Source organism: Coptis chinensis, chromosome 5 (assembly GCF_015680905.1).
Source record: "Coptis chinensis isolate HL-2020 chromosome 5, ASM1568090v1, whole genome shotgun sequence".
Lineage (NCBI taxonomy): Eukaryota > Viridiplantae > Streptophyta > Magnoliopsida > Ranunculales > Ranunculaceae > Coptis > Coptis chinensis.
Genome location: NC_141460.1, coordinates 98,240,457 through 98,262,622, shown reverse-complemented (window position 1 = coordinate 98,262,622; position 22,166 = coordinate 98,240,457). Strand labels below are relative to the sequence as shown.

Below are 22,166 nucleotides of genomic sequence, written 5' to 3'. Positions count from 1 at the left end.
AAGAAGCTGGAACTGATCACGTTGATGCTATACCACAAGTTGGGGTAGCATAAAATATAGCTATTGATGCTGTTGCATTGCTTCCACTAGTTGTGGAAATGCAATCAGTGCATCTTTTGAATGCACTTCAAGCTGCTGTTACAGCTACTAACTGCTCTCTAGCTGTCGCAAATTCTGTTTCTCCAAACTACATTGCAACTCCACTTAGAGTTAATATGGCTGAAGATCCAATTGTGCCGCAAGAGAATACTCGAGCAGCTGATTCCTATTCTCCCATTGCGAGGACTATGAAAAGTGGAGCTTTAGAGCCAGATTCCTCTTCAACAACGAGAATGGCTGAGTCCAATTCTTCTTCCACTATTGGAGAAGGAAACATGCTCAAATTATTGAATGAGGCAAATTCACTGCTAAGATCAGTTAATTAGGTTGAACTCGCAGATGAAGATGATAATGCCGAGGATGGTGAAGAAACATGGCAGACCGATAGCAATGAAAAAGTATAAGCCTGCATGGATGGTGCAGGAGTATGCTGATGATGAGGATAACTCAAAGGATGGTGAGGAACCATGGCAGATTCAGAAGAAGAAAGGAAGCAAGACAAAGGGGAAAGATGTTGATCCGACTCCTCGTCCACCTAGAGCTAGAAACATTCCAGCAAGATATAAATTAATTACTCTTACTGGAAACACACATGATTTAGAAATTAGAATGAAGGTTTTATCACCTTCATGGAATATATTTTGTTGGATTCAAAGTGGGAACTTAATCCAGCCCGAGTGGTGTTTAACCTCTATATTGTAACCTTACTATTATATACTAGTAAACGGGCACGTGCGTTGCACGTGTTACAAAGATAATTATTTGGGAAAAGAGTGGGGATGGTGTGTTATTTGCTAACTCATCAGTCATTTACACTCAAGAAAATTTTGAGCATAACCACTGCTTTAGAAAATACAAACAAAGATTTGCATTTTTTACCAAAAACACAAAGATTTGCATTTACATTGAAATCCAGTATGCTCAAGCAAGTTTTGAATGACATTCTTACAAATAAACTGCTGTTTAATGCTTAATATATTTAGTTACAAAAACGAAATTGGCATAGCCCTGTAGAAAAAAGAACTTCACATTGGCGTTCTCACAAAGATGCTGCTAGCATTTGAGACTCTCATAGACGTCAGATGTGACCCATATGGACCTGTCAATGAATTTCTTTGCCTGACTGAAACAGGGGAATTTTAGGTTCATTCCTTGGGTGTTTACAAATGCCGCCTTGGGGTTAGTATGTCACAGATCAACAGTTCATTGTCTCTTGCTGAATGTGGCGGTTTAAATGCCTTACATCATAAGAATGGAAAGCTTCAGGCACGTATGTCGTAGAAAATAAAAATCTGCTGAAATGGCCAAGAATCTAAGATTACCTTAAACTGTACATAAGTCCTAATTGTAGAAGCTCATACCCCATTAAAGAAAATTCTATTTACATACACATATAGATGAGTTACAAAACTAATTTCTTGTTATTCTAGTGGGATATATATATATATATGAATGTGGCTTTATTTGTTGTTTAGGTGTACTCAAATGGAGCAAATATTTACTTTGTAATACTTGTGTAAACATCTAATAGGGGTGTACTCAAATGGAGCAAATATTTACTTTGTAATACTTGTGTGTAAACATCTAATAGAACCACAGTATAAAATTAGATCATGATGGTATTAAAAATCTATGGCAATAAATACAAAGTATTAATTAATATTTTGACCAAGATGGTGTTACTTGGTTGAGGGCCTTCTAATTCTAAAAGAGTGGTAGTCTTCTAAACATAAGTTCTAATGCAAACTTTTGTACTTTTACAGTTTTGCATGCATTCTAAATGTAGTTAATAAATATAATTGTGGATTGCATGCAGGTCAACAAACCAAAACATAAAATTTAAAACACTGAAGCAAAGCGGAACTGAATTTTTTTTTGCATTTAAGAGTTCAGTTTTGCAATCAAAATTAAGAAACTGAAATTAAAATTAAGAGTTCCCATAGAATTTCTTAGAGGAAATGCAAGCAGACCTTCTGAGCCTTTCCTCAAAGACGAAACCCTCTTATTCTTCGGCTTTTTCATCTCTTCATTTCTCCGAAACTGACCAATCTCTTGAAGAAGTGAATTTTCTTTCGGCATTCCAACGTGTCACTTATTTCTTGGTTTGTCAAGTTTGTGAAATATAACTTGGTTTCCACCGCTGGGTTTTACCACGAGAGCGCAAGGTTCAAACCAAGTGGGCCTAAAACAATTATGATTATGTGGAATTGAATGGCAGACGACTTGATGAAGTCGTCTATGGAGATGAGCTCTATTATTAAAAATCTTGTCCCTGTTGTTCCACTGACCTGCTCAAGAGTTGTAAACAGATGGCGCTTTGGTGATCGATCAAAACAAGTATAGTTTGTGTGTGTGAGATTGGAGTTGTCATAATGTTTCAATTGCTTCAGTTCCTCACTTTCGTCCTAGTTCTCATCGGCCTCAATGGAATTCTTCTAGTCACTTCCGAGAATTGTACAGGCGATTTTTATGTTGGATACCCGTTTCGACTTAATTCAGGTGACCAGATTGTGGATGACGGCGGGTTTATCTATCCCGGGTATACTTTCAACGATACTGGATATCCAGGATTAGTGATAAAATGTTTAGACTCCCGTCCGGACGGTCCGGTCATTAATATCTCCAACCACCACTATCTTGTGCGAGAGATAGATTACAGTAAGAAGTTTGTAAGAATAGTGGACGTGGATATAGTAGATATAGTAGACCAAGATTGTCCTCAACCACGAAGAAATTTCTCGTTACAATCCACACCGTATTTGCGCTACTACGATGGAAATACCAATATGACCTTTTTCTACAATTGCACCAACAATATCCAAAATGTCGAGCAGCTTATTCCTTGTCTAGACATATACAACAACAACCACACAAATGAACGTTCTTATGCTTTCACTGAAGGTAACATTCTAATAGGATTTGACGGGTACAAAACCTGTTCGGAGAGTGTAGTGGCAACGTTTAGTAACGCGGCACCAAACTTAACACAGGAATTAAAACAAGGGTTTAAGCTAGGCTGGTCTGCGCCTACTAATGAATGTCAGGGCTGCGAGAATTCAGGAGGGATGTGCCAGTTTAATAGTAAAAGTTTTCGTAGTTGCATCTACTATCCTGGTGATAGAGGTATGTTTCTAATTTATAATTTCTAATCCTTAAATAAATGAATAATCATCTTTTCTTAATTCTACACTATTATCAAACAAGTAATTCATTCTTTTAAGTAATTATCCATATTGTTTATAAGTGATTCTAACGCGAATTTAGTATGAAAAATCATTTTTCAAATAACATTTCAAATATTGTTGGTATTAGGATTTAGGAATGGAGATAGAGCTTGTAATGCACTCGAAATTCTAAGAAAATAATGAACAACAAAATGATTGTACGATAACCACATGTTTGCATTGCAGGCCACGACTTACCCATTACAGCACCCAAGATAATTACTATTGGTGAGCTTACTATATACTATATATCATGTATCGGCTCTTTACAAAAACATTTGCAGTTTTTTAATTTAAAGGCTATCTCTTTGTTTACAGGTGTAGCCTGTGGAGTTGTAGTAGTTCTTATAATCTTATTGGTACTTTACAGGAAGATAATTTTTTCATTTGTCTCTCGTTGGTGGAATAAAAAGGAGACTTCAACAAATGTAGAAATGTTCTTGGAGAACTATGGATGTCTTGGTCTACAAAGGTACAAGTATTCAGAAGTCAAGAAGATGACCAATTCCTTTAAAGATACATTAGGCAAAGGAGGATATGGCTGTGTGTTCAAAGGACAACTTCGTGATGGCCGTTTAGTGGCAGTTAAGGTATTGAATGAGTCAAAGGGTAATGGAGAAGATTTTGTTAATGAAGTTGCTACCATTGGCAAGACTAACCATGTCAATGTGGTCAGCCTCCTTGGCTTTTGTACTGAGAAAACTAAACGAGCTCTTGTGTACGAGTTCATGCCGAATGGATCCCTCGAACGGTTTATTTACAAAGACAAGGAATCAAGTATCACGCCTCTTCTAGGATGGGAAAAACTTTACCAAATAGCACTTGGTATTGCTAGAGGGTTGGAATACTTGCATCGTGGTTGTAACACTCGCATTTTGCATTTTGATATAAAACCTCACAATATCCTTCTAGACGAAGACTTCTGCCCAAAAATTTCTGATTTTGGGATGGCTAAACTATGTCCAACCAGAGATATTAGTATTTTGTCATGGGTTGGAGCTCGAGGAACTCCTGGTTACATTGCACTTGAAGTCTCGTTTAGAAGCTTTGGAGGCTTTGGAGGGGTGTCTCACAAGTCGGATGTTTATAGTTATGGAATGATGGTGTTAGAAATGATTGGTGGGAGAAAGAACATTGATGCAACAGTGGAGAACATGAGTGAGATTTACTTTCCGCAGTGGATATATAATCATCTTAAACCAGACTTCAATATAGAAGGATCCTCTGAGATGTTTGAGGAGGAGACGACGAAAAAGATGATCATAGTGGCTCTTTGGTGCATACAAACACACCCATCAAATAGGCCTTCAATGAGCAAGGTAAAGAGGAGGAGATGTTAGAAGGAAACAATGAAGAGTTGCAAATGCCTCCAAATCCTGCACTATCTTCTTCCTCATCATCATAGGAGTTACTCTACGACCAAAGTGGGATTTGTGCTACAAACAACGCTCTTTAAATTTAGATAGGGAAGGGTCTCATTGTACTAATTTTCTGCAACAGTAAAAGACATATTATAGCTCCTTTTTCAACATTTATCCTCCAATGCATGGCAAGATTGATCTTCAAGCTCCATACGACTCTTTGGAAATTACTTGGGATTTATTAAACTATCCAATGCCATGTATATCTAAATGAAATTTCTAGTTGACTTTGTTGTTTCACTTGTTCCTTATATTTGTATATAGATGACTTAGAAATCTGAGAACATTGTGTCAACGCGGGTTGGTGACCAAGAATTAAAAAGAAGATTAAAAGAGTAGTATGTGCTCAACATTCCAAGTTGTCAATTTTCAGATTTGCTTCAACTCCTTACGTTCCATTATCAATCTGAATGGAGTTCTTGCGGTGACATCGGTTATTGTGAAGGCGACTAATATTCGATATCCACTTCGAATTAATATTCTTGTCGGTGATGATGGATATCCGGGATTATTACTTGATCAAATGTTTGAGTATCCATATCGTCATTCATTAATATCTCAAACCCCATCTATCATGTGCAACGATATATTATGAAGGAAAATTATAAAAGTGGTTGGCGTAGATATAGAAAAAGAAGAATGCCCTCTACCAAGAAGGGCGTCTCATTAGAATCCATACCGTCTCTTTAGACTACTTTAATGAACAAGCCAATATGAACATTTTCTATATATAATTGCACAAACATTGGAAATGTTGAAAGCAGTGCTCTTCCTTGTCTAGAGAATAACAACAACAACAACAAAGAAGCGGGAATACTAGTACATGTTCTTATGCTTTCGTTCGAGATAACATTCCAAAAAGATTTAACCGGGCGTAAGGTGAGGAGAGTGTGGAAGTACTTGTTTGACTTTACTCTTGATTAATCTCTTTTCGGTCAAATCCTCACATCCGAAGTTAGAGAGAATTACTCTTCACAAATTCTTCAATCTTCTAGTACAATCCTCTCACGCGTTGTGTCCCAAAGTGAAGATTTATAATGGATTTGTATGGTGGAAAACCCAACTATACCTGTGATAAGAGCCCAAAACTGTAGTTTTAACCCATGAACAATCATACTTTTAGACCAATTATGTGAGTAATAATTAAGAGTTAACACCGACACGTGTTTTTATGCATTTCGGGCTTCAAAGTCCATTATGTACAATAAATGTGCCACTTTAGCGAGATAAAGGAGTAAAGGTCGGTTACTAAGGAGTTCTGTGATTAAAGGCCAAGATTCAAAAAGACAAAGCCTTTCTAAAGCCTCGGGTCAAAAGTTTAAAAGTCGACGCGTAAACATCACACAAAGTCAGAATTTCCGGGTATCTTTGGACTTAGACCTCGAATTGGGCCTACTATATGTCAAAACACCGGATCGAAAGAGCTTTCCAATGGTCTAAGACTTGACCCAATCAGAGGAGCAAATGTGGATGAAAAGTCTGTTGAAGCCAACTGCGACTGAATAGGCTTTTTGGTGAAGAATTGGGTTTTGGGATTCTCCGCCCAAAACATGGCTCCAAGCCCATGCACAATTTTGGATCTAAAAGTATAAAACAAGAGCTTGACTCTTTGTTAATGGTAGCTAGTTAGACCTAAAACTATAGATAATTCTAGATCTAGTTTCATATGATAAAATTAAGTTTAGTTTAATTTCAATTATTGTTTTAGATTAATCTTTAGAATCATTGTTCTTCATTAGTTTGATAAATAAAATAGCTAGGTTGTCAATTTCGATTCTTGTCATTTACAATTGTTTAGATCTAAATTTCCTTATTACGTAGATAGCTAGACCTAGATTAGTTAGATTATTAATTTAGTATTTGAATCGTTATTTTATTATTCATTAGATTAATAAAATAGTGTTCTTGATAATCTAGTTTCATTTCCATTAATTGTTTAGTTTCAATTCTTAGATTCAATTACTTGTCATTATTAGTTTAATTAAATTATTGCATGAGTAGTTTCCATTTGAGTTTAAATAAGTAAAGTTCAAATCTTTATATCATGTCTTGTTTGAATTCCATTGGGAATGATAGGCGTGATGATTTCGGCTAAACCTCCATTAGAGGGGTTGAAGCCTTGATGAAAGCTTGATTCGATTATCCTAGAATTAGATCGTAATTTCTATTCCCTCTAGAAATGATTAGTTCACCATGAGAATGGGTTTAATCATTCACATGCTAGTTACAATTGGTAGAAATGCCATGTGTAATGGGGATTAGGATCTAACCATTGTTCTGCTGGCGATTCGATTGATTAATAACGATTCGTAGATTAGTAGGATTAAGTCGAAGTTAAGGTGGAATCAACCCCCACTAACTCCTTATTATAGAATCAAAGATCCTAGTAGGTAATCATGATCAGTCTAGCTGCCATTTCGTGAAACTCTCTATTAGACTTCAGAGTTTAGCTACTCCTACAAATTCACATGTGAATGCAACTTGCCAAGCCAGTGTGCTCAGTTTTGACAAGGCTTTGGAGCTAAAGAATGTGCTCGAGTCAGACTCTCAAGCGGCAGTCATGGCCTTTAACGGATTACATGATGGAGAAGAGCGACCGTGGGAATGCTGGAGTACGTGGAAATTAACCCATAGTTGAATCTAATTTTGGAGCGGATTTTGCTGCAAGGAAAGGTGCAACTATGGATCAACGAGTTACACTATGGAGCCACGACATAACAGATTTTGTTAACTCATTTTAAGACCTATTACCGCGTTGTTTAACTACGTTATAAACACTCCATATGTAGTTATGTACCGTGTAACATTCTTTTCTGCCTATCAATAAAATCCCCACTTGCATGCCAAAAAACAGAGTCATAGCAGTACAAAGTTAACTATAAACTAAACAAGGTTAATCACTTGATTACATTCCCTATTGTAAGAAATACCAGTTCATTACTGCTGGACGGGAGCAATGCATCTTGTTAACTTCTGAGTCAAGCACTTAAAGACCAACCGCATCCCTTGTTTGGCCTGATGTCTGTAGTGTCTGGCCTCTGGTTGGGGCTGAAGCAGCCACCATCCTTTCATAAATAACTCCCAGTCCCAACTATTCCTCTCCCAAGTGATCCGTTCACGTTCAAACCTTTGTAAATCTCCTGCAATAATTGTATATACATAGAAAGGAATAAAAAGTGGATATGTTGGAAATTTCTTTGCTGTAGATCGGTGTCCGTGTCCTTCATGAAGCCAAACTAATCTCACTCTTTCAAATAACGAAAGCTCACCAAACGCACGTTCAATGCATACATTGCACGACAATAGTGATGTACAACAATGGAATGTCTCAAAAGCTGAAGTTGCGTGTTGAAGAAGATTCCAATTGAAACTTGTGCTTAGACTTTTATAAATTATTCTGCTAAGGTCTCCAGCACTATCGTCGTTAATCAGGTAGCAATGTGAAATATTGAGATGTTTGAGTGTTGGCCTTATCCCTCACATGAGGAGAGAAAAGGAGTTGATTTCTGCTTGTATTTTCTATACTTGTAGCAAAATGATGAAGTGATGGTAATTTGGTATTTGCTAGGGCATAGTGATTGGCTTATTTAATGTGGCATATGGTCAAAGAGTGTCTTCCTTTGTTAACTACTAGTTTATTCTGTTTTAAGTTTACATTTGGAATGTGAGATGCCATTGCCTAGAAGATGCAACCAAATAACCTGAGCTTAATTTGTGATTTTCTGGTAATTCATCCCAATCTTTTTTTTTTTTTGAAAACATTTAGGGGTTAGGCAGACTCCAACTAACATGTATTCATCTAGAAACTCTAGCATACATCATTCCACTTGCATCCACCTTTCAATATTTTCTAGTTCATCATCAATTAGAGGAGGCACGCACAAAGTGTATTACATAGTCATATCATCCACATTTTTACTTAGTTTAGAAATAGTCGGCAGCCTTGTTTCTGTCCTGTATGGTGTAAATGATCACACATCTCTCATATCTGGTCGCGAAATCCTTAATAGTAGCAGCCATACTCCAGCATTACCAGTGAGCAATCTTGCTCTTTGCCACTAAGAATCTGAACTGCCCTCAATGAGTCAGAAGCCACCTTCAGTTTCCGGCCTGATGCGTAGTTGAACTCCTGTCACGAGTCCTGCCTCTATTGCTCTCAGCACTTGAAAGAGGACTGATCTTCTAGTTGAGCTCCCTGCAAAGGCACTGCTGACACTACGTATACGAAGTCGTCCCTGACGGTTCCACCATGACCATTTGAATAATTAGCTGCAGCTTCATCAGTATTCAGTGTCATTTTATCCGTGTCGGGCCTATCCCAGCTGCAATGATTAATAACACTACTTCGGTGTATAGTAGTTCAAATCAATGCCCAGCCTATCAGTCTTATGGTCTTCAAAATTGCTTTTTGGTGTCTTTAATTTCATTTAGTTGTTGCAGTTAAGGCTTAATTAATAATTTTTTTGAGTTGTGTGGAATGCCTAAATATGGTTTGTTAGGCAGGCCCAACTACTAATTATAACTTATTAATTTATTATATTGTTGTGTATTCACGTATTGTAAGAAACGCATGGGATGAGCAACTGTCATCCGAGACTCTGAGGTGCATAACGTTTTCACCTGTTTTTTTTGTAGAATTTGTGTTCGATAATGACTTAGAAAATAAACATTAATCTAACCCAAGCAGCATATGCTGCCACCAATCACAATTGGATATGAAAATTCAGCCCCTACAGCAGTGTACAGCAGTAGTACACTAAACAAGTTTTGCGCTTATTATTATTGTAAGAATACCAGTTCATTTCTGCTGGATGGGAGCAATGCACCGCGTTAACTTTTGCTTCAAGTACTTGAATACCTTCCGGACCCCTTTTCTGTCTTGACATCGTTGATCTATATAGGGGCGGCCTTCGGATCGGGGATGCCACCCCTTCATGAATAACGCCCGCTCCCAATTCTTCTTCTCCCAAGTGATCTGTTCACTTTCAAACCTTTCTTGATCTCCTGTGAGAAGTGTATATACGTAGAAAGGAATAAAATTTGGATATGGAACTTCATTCTCAGTTGTCCACTGATGTCCATGTCCTTCATAAAGCCAAAATAATCTCACTCTTTCGAATAACGAAATGCCACCAAACAAACATTCTAGGCATACTTTGCAATCTGCAGTGGGGCAACGTTGGAATGTCTCGAGAACTAAAGTCGCGTGTAGAAAGAGATTACATTTGAATGTTGTGAGTAGTACTTTATAAATTATATGGTTGCCAATACTGCCGTCATGAATCGGGTAGCAATGCGAAATGTTGAAATGTTTGAGTCTCTTGCATGAATAAATGATTATGGAGAGACCTTCATTGCATAGGTAGGAAAAACTGAGATCCAAAGTTTGAAGTTGTGGAATGTGAGCTGCTATAGAATAGGCTTCTGGGGCACGGATTCGACCAAATAATTTGAGCTTTGTGAGTTTCTTGGAATTCACACCCAACTCTTGTATGAAACTTGCCAAGTCAATTTCAGGTTCTTTTGTGCATGCGCATTCTCGTTCAGTACATGTATACACTGCACAACGACGAGGTTTTATACATGCTGCCAAATATTCCAACTCGATCCAATTACCAAAAACCTTTCTTAGACCATCAATTGTAACAAGGGACCAGTTCGGTAAAGTAAGCTGCTTGAGTTTAGGAGACCTGCCTCAGAAATCAGAATTAAAGATTTGCAACCGGTCAAAACTTATGCCATAATATTTATGAAGACTTTAATTTGAGAATGTTGATCCGTGTTATATATACTAGTAAAGCGGGACGCGTCGTAACGCGTGCTAGCAATGAAAAAAAAAGGAAAAAATGAAAAGAAAAGAATTATGTATAATGTAAAATATTACATATTAAATTTGTCCGAATGAAACTTTAATTAAGGGGGAAAAAACATTTGAATCGTTAGTTTTTTTTTTGTTGTTTCGATTTTTCGCTTTCTGCCATGCTGCGAATAAATATATTTGAAGATGTATTTAACTGTCTGTAATTTAGTTAGTATGTAATTAGTATTGTATATGCCACAAACTTATTTACCTAAAAAATAGATATTATGTTGAGGAAATTCACCTTTGTGCTGCTAGTTGTGTAATTTTCTTGGCCAGGATTTATATGTGATGGAAGAGCATTGTTGGATTCATATGAGTGTACTACCTGTAAGATATAAAATACTACATCATGTTGTGCAACATAATGTGTATTCTTAACTGAAGAATAAAATATCTAAAGAAAAATGCAAGAAGAATAATCTTTTTCTTATTATTGTCTTCAAAATGATATAGCGAATCCATTAGCAAATGTTTTTTTGTCGTTGAATATTTTGGTTTGATTAAATAAGTAAGTAGGTTGGATAGAGGAAGAAAATGTTGCTAGCAAAAAAAAACCATTTTTTTTAAAAAAAATTTAGAAACGTTTACATTTAAGTCGGATATAATATGTGGACTGAATTGAATATATAAATAATAGCTATCGATAAGATGGCTATGTGGTAAGATTGAATGATTAAAATGATGGAGGATTGAATTTTTTCAATCCATTTGTATGGAGGTGCACAGAAGTAAGAGCAGAGATAGACTGCATGATAATAAAATGAAACAATAAAAAACATGATATTAACTCAAACAATGATTTTTGAACAAAATTTGCAGATGTGTGCAGATCAAAGAATCTAGATAGAAGCGAGCTGTAGCATAAGCGAAGGGACTCATTTCCCCAATATTATCTTAGTTAAAGGATTTGGCCAAAGGGAGAATCTAAAGCACAGCTGAAATGCATCGTCGTATTAAGCAACAATGGTTATACTACATGGTAGGCAGTAGCTGCACCTGAATCATGAGGGGCCTTCAAAGAAAGTGTTTGTTTACCATTATCATAACAAACACTATTACATGGCAGAGCAAATCTAGTAGTGTTTTTTTTGTTATCGAACAACTATTTATGTAAATTCTATCACATTACTATTACATGGCGAGAGCAAATGTAGTAGACATTAGTAGCATCACTGCTGCATTCTGAGAATAAATTCCAAGAACAAAATATCTAATAACCATAAATAATAAAACAATAGTAAGTTTAGGACAATAATAATAACGACATAGTCCAAGCCATTTCAGGATTCAATCCTATTACCGTTTACATGCTCCAATCTCAAACAACAACATCAGCTAAACATAAAGTGCATTGAAAGTTGGCGATAACAGGTGTTTGACCTCATAAATCGTACTCCATCCTTTGTATAACTATCAACAAACAGATTCCAAGTCGACCCACAAGTACCAAGTAGCTTCTCATGTTCTTGATTATAAATCTCAGGCCGCAAACCTTCTCCAACTAAAGGTCCTAATAAATCATCCTCCTTCTTGGTTCTCTTTTCACGCGACGTGTAGCTACTTGGGGAGTTGCATTTTGTAACATGTAAGTCCGAAAAAACCAACGCCTAACTCCATGGTAGCCCATTGTGTTTCTTTTTTTTTTTTTTTTCAATATTTTGAACAAATCTAAAAACACTCATCATAAATTCAAAACAAAAAAAAAAACGCAATAATTTGACAGAGTTATTAATTATTCAAACGAAACAAAGAACCCCATCTGCAACCTAAAACCCACAAAACCCCAACGCCCAACTCCATCAACAGACCACTTACTTCAATATTTAAACAAAATGAACATACTCCATTGCAAAAACTCATTAAATATTCAAATCAACGCCCAAAGAAAGACAAATAAAGAGAACCCAACAAATTAAAACAAAATGAACAAACCCCACTTGATAAAACAACAAAAAGAAGCAAAAAGACTGAAACTTGGAACAATAAAAAGTACCTGGAAGACCTTCTAGGTGGAAGAGAAGACTGTAAAGGAGAATAACTTTTTCCATCAAAGACTTTTCTCGGAGATTAAAACTGAACAACAGAGAAAATAAAACTGTCTCTGGAGAATAAACAGGGCTGCTGTATTTCTCCGCTCACATTCATTAAGAGACTGGGCATGTTTAGTAGGTATATCAAAGTTTCTTGCACTGAATACTGCGATTCTGTTCTCTCCGCTCACATTCATTAAGAATCCTCTTTTATGGCTTCAGACAATGAGCAAATACCGAGCTACGCACAACACAGGGCCCAACTTCACATTTGAACTTCGTTGGCGAGGGAGATTGGAGTCTTATAGAGAAGACACCTAGCTATGACCTTTCTTCAATGAAATTTCTAATGATTGCGGTGAACCATTGAGAGAGAGAAAACTCTTAAAAGGTTTCTTGAGCTCACTTTCCCTTTCCTCCTTCACGAAGAAGTGATGGCTCCTAGATACAGTTTGGCTGAAATTTGTGTGTATGTAAGTTGTGCATTGAGGAGAAGGGAATCCCATTTTGGTGGATTGGCAAGGCAGGATCTGTTGTGGGCACGCGACTTCGAAGTGACCTTGATGTTGATATCAGAATTGTGGATCGAGCTTTTCACATTGTTTGATCAAGAAGTTCATAAAATAAAGCTCATTAAGAGCTTACGCTGTCTGATTGCAAGGAAGCTCACTTAATCCAGTTGATTTTGTTCTCCATATTAGAGGGACTTGCCTTTATCCTCAGATTTTTAGTGTTCTCTTAGCCTTTGTTAACAAAGACAAAACCAAAGGCATTAAAGTGGCAAGATCTTGTTAACCACTCACCCGGATAATGAAAAAGCCAAGGTTACCTTTGCCCGATCAATATGATACGGATCCACGACATTTTGGTTGGCAATTAGGAAGTCTACTACAGGTCCAGGTTGTACAATCATAGTAGTTTATACATCTACAATTTTCAACTTAATCAATAAAATTATGTACAGTTTACACTATCTTCAATGTTATCAAATAGAACCTTACCATTATGGTGAGTGACATCATTATTGGCATGAGACTCGTCTGTGGCTTTTCCAGCTTGTTCAGCCAAAATTACCTCTCCTCCATACATGGATAAGATAATAATCCTTATTCCTGAATGTAGTATCCGATCTTCTCCTTCATACATGGGCTCACTGCCATCAGAGCTTGAGGTGTCACTCTTGTGGACGTCCATGTGATCTCTCATTCCACCGGATAAATCGAATCGGCAAGACATTTGCAGTAGCGAGAAAAAGCAGTTTTTCACAATCGGGGGAGCATAATATTGTTGACTATAGAAATGAATGCCCGCTACTAATTCTTCCCTCGGTTTCACGGTAAATCAAAAGGCCCGAGGGAGGAGTGAGAAATCAAGGCAGGTTCAGAGTTGAATGTTTTTATGCTATTAGTTAGCGGCTAAAACCAAACCTAATGGAGACTTAGGGCTAGATTGCTACTAAAATAGGTGTAGCCAGAACAGGGTTCCGATCTCTAAATAGATCTGCTATAGGTTCTCGATCTCGATCAAATGGCTTAGAATCTGTCTCTACATCTGGATCTGTAATAGGATATGGAACTAAATGTCGACCTGAAATTGGAAGGGGTGCTCCATAGCTTCAACTGATACTGCTTCTAGACTACATCGGCAATGGATCACGCCCATCATCATAAGGGCTTTTCCGTATGGGGTTGGATCATTGGCCCTGGTGATAGCTCCCGCTTGGCTAGGAGTTCTCACTTAAAGCGGATATTCGAGAAATACAACTGGCCAGTCAAGTTCGTTCTAGGTTTATACATGTTCAGGCAATAGCATGATTCTCATTTGATCAAAATATACACTGTTTACATATCCAACCGTACATGAAAGTATAAAACACCTCATCAAGGAAACCGGTAAACAGTGTATGGCATTAACAGAAAAAATTCTAGGCCAATAGTAGTGCATACCTTGTCGAGAGTCTGTGTTGTAAGGGCATACAGTGGGGGAGCCACCAATTTAATCTTAACAGGAAAATCCTCATTTCCAGCAGCTTACGTTTTCCCCATGGCAGCCTGTAAAATGGAGAAGAATGGACGTAATATGGCAACTAAAATTTGGGCAAATAAGCTAAACAAATCATATTAGCAAAAGAAACGAAACGAATTAAAGTCAACAATATGAGATCATGACCTTGATGTGAAAAAAATTGGAACACATGTCCCTCAAGTACCTTAGATCTTTATCACTTAAACCTATAAACCTTGACAGTAGGTATCCCTTGTGCTTCTGTAATACCAAAGTGATTATATATACGAAAGTACCGTAAGATGGATATAATATAGAGGGACTGAAAGAAACAGCACAATAAATGCAATAAAGTTATGCAGATTATTATAGTTTATTATAATACGTATGATAGAGATGGACTTCATGTCTAAATGCAATAAAGTTACAGACGATAGCACAATAAGTTTTCTTTATAAGAACACAACTAATAATAACAACAAATTAATATAAAATATCTCCATCGCATGATCTACTTTGACACATTTCAACTTTTGGCCTATAGACAAAGCAAAAGTAAATGTGATTCAAATTAGTAAGAAGAGTCATGTAGAATCGTGGTAAAGGTAAATTTGTTTTGAATATAAGTAATGTTTAAATACCTTGTTTTCTTTTATCTTACGCACCCTTTTAGATGGAGGTCTAATGACTGAAGTCTGGGATGATTCATTCGAATCTTCAGTCGAAATTACCTTTGACAAAAAAGTTGATAGAGGATAAGTGAATATCTAACTATTATTTAAAAATGGAAACATATAAAAGTGAAACACATACCACATAAGCTTTTCTTTTGTAAGTTTTATCAGTTCTGTTTTTCTTATTTGAGGAGTTAGGAATGTCAGTGGACCTTTCCAAAGGAAGTTGCTGCTAGAAAAAAAGAACATAATAAGAATAAAGCGTTGAATCAAGGAATATGCATTTTTTTTTTGTATAGATTGTTAGTCATTGGCAGTAGGGTAAAAGTAAATGAATACCTTTTCTTTCACAAGAGTTGAGCTATTTTGATGCATGTTGTCAGGTAGTTGGGCTTGGAAGGTATCATTTAGAATCTGTGATGGCCCTGTCACCTGATTGTATAATAAGAGGTAAAATAATAAATATAAGCCAATGATAAATAAGCATGTTATTGCTAGCTAGTGTAATAAAACCGAACGGGTTCCGAAGGGGGAAAAAGTGAAGTATGTATTTAATAAAGAAAACACATTCATAAAGGATAAGTTTGTATATCTATTTACCTGTTCAATATCTTCTTGTATTTGGAGTGAATCAAGTTTGTAATCCACCTGAAAAACCTTATTAGCTGTAAAGCCATACTTGCCTTGACTCTGGATGTTGTATTGGCTGATTTTTATCTCAAACACTATCAAAGTACCAATAATTTCATCTATTATGGCCTTAACAGTTTGGATACCGTTTGCCTAAGCCAATAATTGATAAATATTCAGTGACAATTATGTATTTTGTAAAGATATATTGCATGGCACAAAGAGTGAATGTGAATATTTAGATAGCGTTGTAATGGTTTTACCGATTCCATAAGCTTCTCCAACTCAGAAGCTGGATGTTTTAGCAGTGCTTCTGCTTCATCGCCAAATATAGTTATTAGGGTACTTTCTGTGTCATCTCGAATGCGAGCTTTCAATTGATATCTAACATATAGTTGTAATAGATAAAAATCATAAAGTTGGGAGAAGTGGTAAATCATTATATTTAAAAAAATGAATATGAACACATACCTAGCATCAGGAGATGGAATAGCGTTGTTGCAATTATTGCACCAATAGTGATCACCTTTGTCTATAACTTTCTTACGACAGCCGATTTTGGTGCAGGACTTATAGAATGGTGCATAATCATGAACAATATCATTAATAATTGCTGTGCATGTGAAGACTTGCCCCTGTATGAAATGTAAGTATATTGAGCTAAGGAAAATTAAATATGGTTGATAGGCAAATGTAGAGTAACTTACAACAGAATCTCCGTTTAACATCTGAAGAATTTGCGAAAGCGTTTTCCTGTTTCTCAAAGATCTGTCCTTCATATTATGTTCAACTGATGATGATGCTTGTAGCATTGAAATATTTCTTTCTTTGAAAGTGGAGCTGTAAAAAAATAAAATCTTTTGTCATACTTAATCAATGTCTAGTTAATGAAAGCGTATATTATATTTTTAATAAGGCTTTTTTTTTTTGAGCACCTGTTTTGTAATTCTAACACTTCTGGAATTTCCAAGTTGACATAGATCTTGGTTGCACTTGTTGAATTAAGGAAGTATTTATCTGACAAAGAAGGAATTTAAGATTGAATAGGTAATGCAAAAAAACAAAGTGCTATATAGATTAAAAATCCTATATAATCACCATAATAGCTTCGAACAGTTAGTGAAGTGACAACCAACACCGGTACGCTCGTTGCAAACGTAATAGCATTATCCATCAATTGTATTGCATTTTCCCAGAGATTGATTTTAAGTTCAGTTCCACTGCATAGATAATATATTATTGTGTTAATGTGTAGATTTGATTATGCATTTTTGATATTCTAAATGAGCATATGGAAAAGATAGACATGCTATTCTTCAAGAAAATCTCTTTCAACATGAGTCCTTTTCTAAACATTAATTCTGAAACACCTTCAAGCGTACCATAGACATCTGGAAAAAAAAATTGATGAAATAGTCATTTCCAGTTTTTTATAGAATTAAAGACTTGTATTATATAAGGCAACTTACCTTTCAAATTCTGATTTTCTTTTGGAAGCAGGCTAATCTTGTTAAACTCAACGAAGTCAAAATTATATTTTGGAATCTCAGGGTGTGCTTCGGAAGATCCCCTAACAATAGTATCCCATCTGATAAGTATAAGATATTCGTGTTGAACGGGGCGGTATGAATCTGTTCTACTTTGCACACTGAAGTTTTCAATGTGATATACATGTCCTTCCTCAAGAACATTTAAAAATGTGTTGGAATGGTTCTTAGGAACAATTGCTTGAATTTGATTTCCCTGAAAATAAATAAATGTATTTAGGCAATTTCATAATGGGGAGAATTTAATGTAACTGAACATAAATGACTTTTACCAATTTACATTTTATCAATTAGGACAACATCAAATCTTTTTTCTTCTTCTCTTGGGAGTCTTTACTTGTCGAAGGTCCATCTTCTTGAGACACTTAACTTTAATTTTACACCGTTGAGTTATGTCGAGTTAATTGGACAATTGAACATATTCTTCGTACCCATTTTTTACGTGTACCTAAAGTGGAATGGATTAGTTGAAAGGTTAAAAAAACAACAACATGCAAAGTAATCTTGAAATAGCTTAAATCTTTTTTTGTGGTTTTTTTTCTCTAAAAGTAAAAACAATCTAGAAAAAAAAAATTTAAAATCAGAACTTAAAAGTGAGGAGATTTAGAAGCCGACCTTTTGGAGTGATTTGGGTACTCGTTGTTCTTGGTGATGACGCATAAGAGAATGGAACAGCAGTAGAAGAAGAGAGGGATTTGAAAATGCAGTTTTATTAGTATTTATAATAAGCATTATACCTGTTACAGGGTAGTTAGGATTGTCAATGTATTGAGTAACTGAATTTGTAATCTAAACGGTGTGTAGAGCGTATCTATTTTAAAATAGACTAAACTAAAGCCTAGATTCTTGGCTTTAAGGGAAGTGGTTGGGTAACTGGTTATAACTGTAAAACTATGGAGGTTAAGATGATCGAGAGGTCCTATATCTTGTTTAGGCTAGTTTTTGCAAGAAAAAAAGGACAAAAGTATTAACCATTTTATTGCGGGTGGAAAAAATCATGTGGGAAAAGATCTGTAAGACACTAAGCCGTGTAGTAATTCCTGATAAAATACTTGAATATTATTTCAAAACGGGTAAATTCAAATTATGATATTTTAAAATCAAGAAAAATTATGAATTTTTTTTTTGTTAGGCAGACCTCTGTTGAACTTTAAAAGCAATATTAGCGATGATAGTTTTTGCATAACGAAACATTGAAAAAATTAACGTCAAGACGTTCAAAAGAGCGTGTGTGCTGAAATACCACTATGTGTAAATGATTTGATTATAGTAATCTCTATATGAATTAATGTGAAGGAACAAAGTCAAGTGTGTTATGTATGTCAGAACGAAGTCCCAGTATCATACATCAACAATGACGACAACAATATAGTCTTGTCTAGAGTTCAATTCCTAATTGCTAATCTGTTAAATGGTAATTAGAGCAGCAAAATAGATTAAGCAAACATTGCTATCAAAGCAAGCAGCAGTGATCATTGAACACCCCCCGACCCAGCAGAGTAGTGATCAATAAAACCCAAAGAAGTTGATAAATAAAAAAAAGCCTCCTCGCAAAGGCTGTCAATTAAGCCTTGTTACAACATTAGTTCATGGGGATCGAGTCGGCGGCTCCAATGAGAAGTTCAAATTTGGAGCTAAAATGAGATTTTTGCGCCAAACCAAGTGCCACCACTATATGACCAATATGGATAAAAACGCCGGGGACGTGGAGATCAATTTAAGTGACATCCATAGCAGCTTTTAAAACGCTGCAGGTTAATTTCCTCAATCCGTATCTTGATCTTTGCAGGATAAATAGCAGTTGACGTGTTAAAAGTATTTTGGTTTAACCTTCAACCAAGACCCGGAACTCTCATCTGCTGCGGCAAATATCCCATATATGACCTCTTGCAACATGAGCCACATGGCCTAGACCTTCCCAATTATCTGTGGTGGACTGTTTGTTAAAAGAGAATAGGAGGCACTCACATTTCTAAGCAAGAGTTCAATTACCAAAGGGAAACTCCATTATAATACATATGTTTAAAACTTCGATAGTAAGTCAAGCAAACATACATAGTAGGACGTTTCAATTCTCAAGATTTTTCATTCTTGATGCGGCATGTTCTCAGATCGGCACTTGTCAAGAGGCCGATCGGATTTCTCTCAATGAACCATTTGGAATGGATTGAGGAAAGTAGGGTGGCCTCCTATATGCCCCGGTAACATCTCTCAGAACACCCTTTCCGATGTCCGTCCCGAAAGCTCCTATTGCGTGCAACTAAAACCTCAAAAGAATTTGGCAAACTCGGATCGAATCTTAAGCTGTATGCGATAAGGACCATGATAAACATCTGCGAAAATTAGTGGACATCTACAATGAGTAGAGACCCCGGAGCTAAAATGGAAGGTTCTGCGGATCGAACCAAGTGGAACCACCATTGATTGACATATTTTAGGGACGTATATGTCATGAAAGGTTTAATTTCTTGATGTGAATAGTTCATGTACTCAAAATATATTAATGTGGCCTATGTTATGTCTCTCAAAAGTTTGGAGCAATTATTTAGCAAACAACCTAAAATATTGTACAAGATTTTCCAATTATCACTTTCAATGACCAAAGAATGATTGAAGTGAATTTACGAGTAAAGCGACCATTAAAAAGGTGAAGACAGAATAGTATTTGCAGTCACTGCGGCCAATGTTTTGGATGTGTAAAGAAATGCAATGCCATACACGTTCAAGCAAATGGTAATCCTAAATTTAGAAGCACCGAAGTCCGATAGAGTTAAAAGTTTTTATGCTTCATATTGGCTGAATACATTAAAGTTAGCAGAATAGTATAAACTGACCCAAACAAAGAAAGCATGAACATATTGCTGAAGGCTATAAAAGACAGTGGTGGAGATTTATCTCTATTGGACATTTAAAAAGAGAAAATACCATTGAAACAGTTTTACATTTACACTAATAAAAGAGAAGTTAGAAGATCAATTAAGGAGTTGCCAAGTAGCTTAATTACATACCTTAAGAACATGGTCGAGAAGCCAAGTAGGCAAAAAGAAGATGTAGGTGGTAGAGTGAACGAACATATTTCTGCACATCCATAAAAATACAAATATAAGTAAGATATAAGTCTATCTATAAATATATGGATGCAGAAACGTAAGCGGCAAACTTTGATTGTATTTTTTTGAAATGTAGTGCTACGCGCTGTTATCTGTTTCGAGGAGAACAAATTCTTAAACCTTAATTCTTATTTAATGTAGTTCTTGAATCCATACAGATAATGTGCCACCAAGATCCACATAGCATCGCCTAGATCGGGTTGTACATAGAATTACTTTTCCATTGTCAAATATGACATGCAGTCTGTGAAAAACAGAAAGATACGTTATGAAAGCAAAATTCCAAACTATTAGTCGTGCGATTCCGTATTTGTACATCAAAGAACATAGAAAATCATAGTAAAGTTGTTTCCCCTCCTCCTTTATCTGGGCTTGGGACCAGCAATGCAAGAACGGATTTTGCATTGGCGGAGCTAAAAACTTGTTTATATTAGTTATGGTGATAGTCATGGGTTAAATGTTTTTAAAATTAGACGTATAGGAATAAATACAAACAATCTGCCACTGAGCGCACTATGTAAAGATAGCACATTATATTTTATATAGTACAATCAAGGATACAATGTAGAAAATAAAATAATAAAACAGGGAAAGATTATTAGTCTGTAGTCATGGGTTAAATCTAAATGTTAAGAAGACACATAGGAATCATTGTATACAATCAAATATCGAAGCTAGCAGAGGAATAAACACTATTTTCTTGCAATATTAATCACTCATATCATCATATTCTGAAAGCAACACGTCACGATACACTATATTTCTGGTATAAGTTCCAACACGTCTATTTAAGGTTCCATTTTTTACCAACATCCTGATGTTATTCCGTGAAACACACCTTGACAACGCAACATATAGTTGCCCATGGGAGAAAACATGATCAGGAAGATATATACCTACGTTTCGAATAGTTTGTCCTTGTGATTTATTAATAGTCAAAGCAAAGCTAAGTTTTATTGGAAATTGTTTTCTAGTAAAACTAAATGGCATCTGTTCATTAACATTTGGTTGGAGAGGTATTCGAGGTATAAACTCTTTCTTACCTCTAAACTGTCCAGATGAAATCTCAGCATATATAGTATTATCATAAAAACGTAAACAAATTAATCTTGTGTCATTACAGAATCCTATACTTGGATTAATATTCCTAAGAAACATGATTGGACAGCCTTTTTTAAGAGTTAAACGATGCGGCGGCAGGCCACCTGGTGCAATTGAATTTAAAAATTCTTGTTGATATAAGTTTTGAAGATCAGTGGAACAATATCAAATGAGTAATAAGTCTTTTCTTCTCACGGGAAAAAGGCCTATCACCTTATTATTAAGTTTATCAACAATATCATTTCTCGGTGTTAAAATTGCTCATCAATAATGTAATCAACATCCATTAATACTTAATGAAGGATAAACAAAATCTATTAAATCGTTTATTGATTGTTCACGGTTCAAGGTATGACAATATCATCAGGCAATCTAATCATATTATCGTCATCAATATAGGGCTCATTACCATTGCCAATACGCAAAAGGAAATCAGCAAACATTGGATCAGTTCTTGCACGCA

At 35.9% G+C, this 22,166-nt stretch overlaps 1 protein-coding gene and 1 pseudogene across 2 annotated transcripts; one reads left to right on the top strand and one right to left on the bottom strand.

The window, feature by feature from the left end:
- The first annotated feature begins 2,296 nt into the window (after window positions 1-2,296).
- Window positions 2,297-4,844, top strand: LOC147500789 (rust resistance kinase Lr10-like; annotated as a pseudogene). The gene is made up of 3 exons (XR_015196523.1): window positions 2,297-3,222; window positions 3,510-3,551; window positions 3,642-4,844. The product of XR_015196523.1 is annotated as a rust resistance kinase Lr10-like (transcript).
- Window positions 4,845-14,812: 9,968 nt separating this feature from the next.
- On the bottom strand, window positions 14,813-21,760 carry LOC147500788 (replication protein A 70 kDa DNA-binding subunit D-like). Its single transcript, XM_086563683.1, has 13 exons — window positions 21,646-21,760; window positions 20,819-20,846; window positions 20,501-20,570; window positions 17,415-17,688; window positions 17,252-17,336; window positions 17,044-17,165; window positions 16,881-16,962; window positions 16,653-16,785; window positions 16,417-16,580; window positions 16,209-16,329; window positions 15,655-16,098; window positions 15,455-15,544; window positions 14,813-15,372 (listed from the first exon to the last, which is right to left on the bottom strand). The coding sequence occupies exons 1-11, from the start codon at window positions 21,758-21,760 to the stop codon at window positions 15,814-15,816; spliced, it is 1,479 nt and encodes a 492-aa protein (XP_086419809.1). The 3' UTR covers window positions 14,813-15,372; window positions 15,455-15,544; window positions 15,655-15,813.
- Window positions 21,761-22,166: the final 406 nt, after the last annotated feature.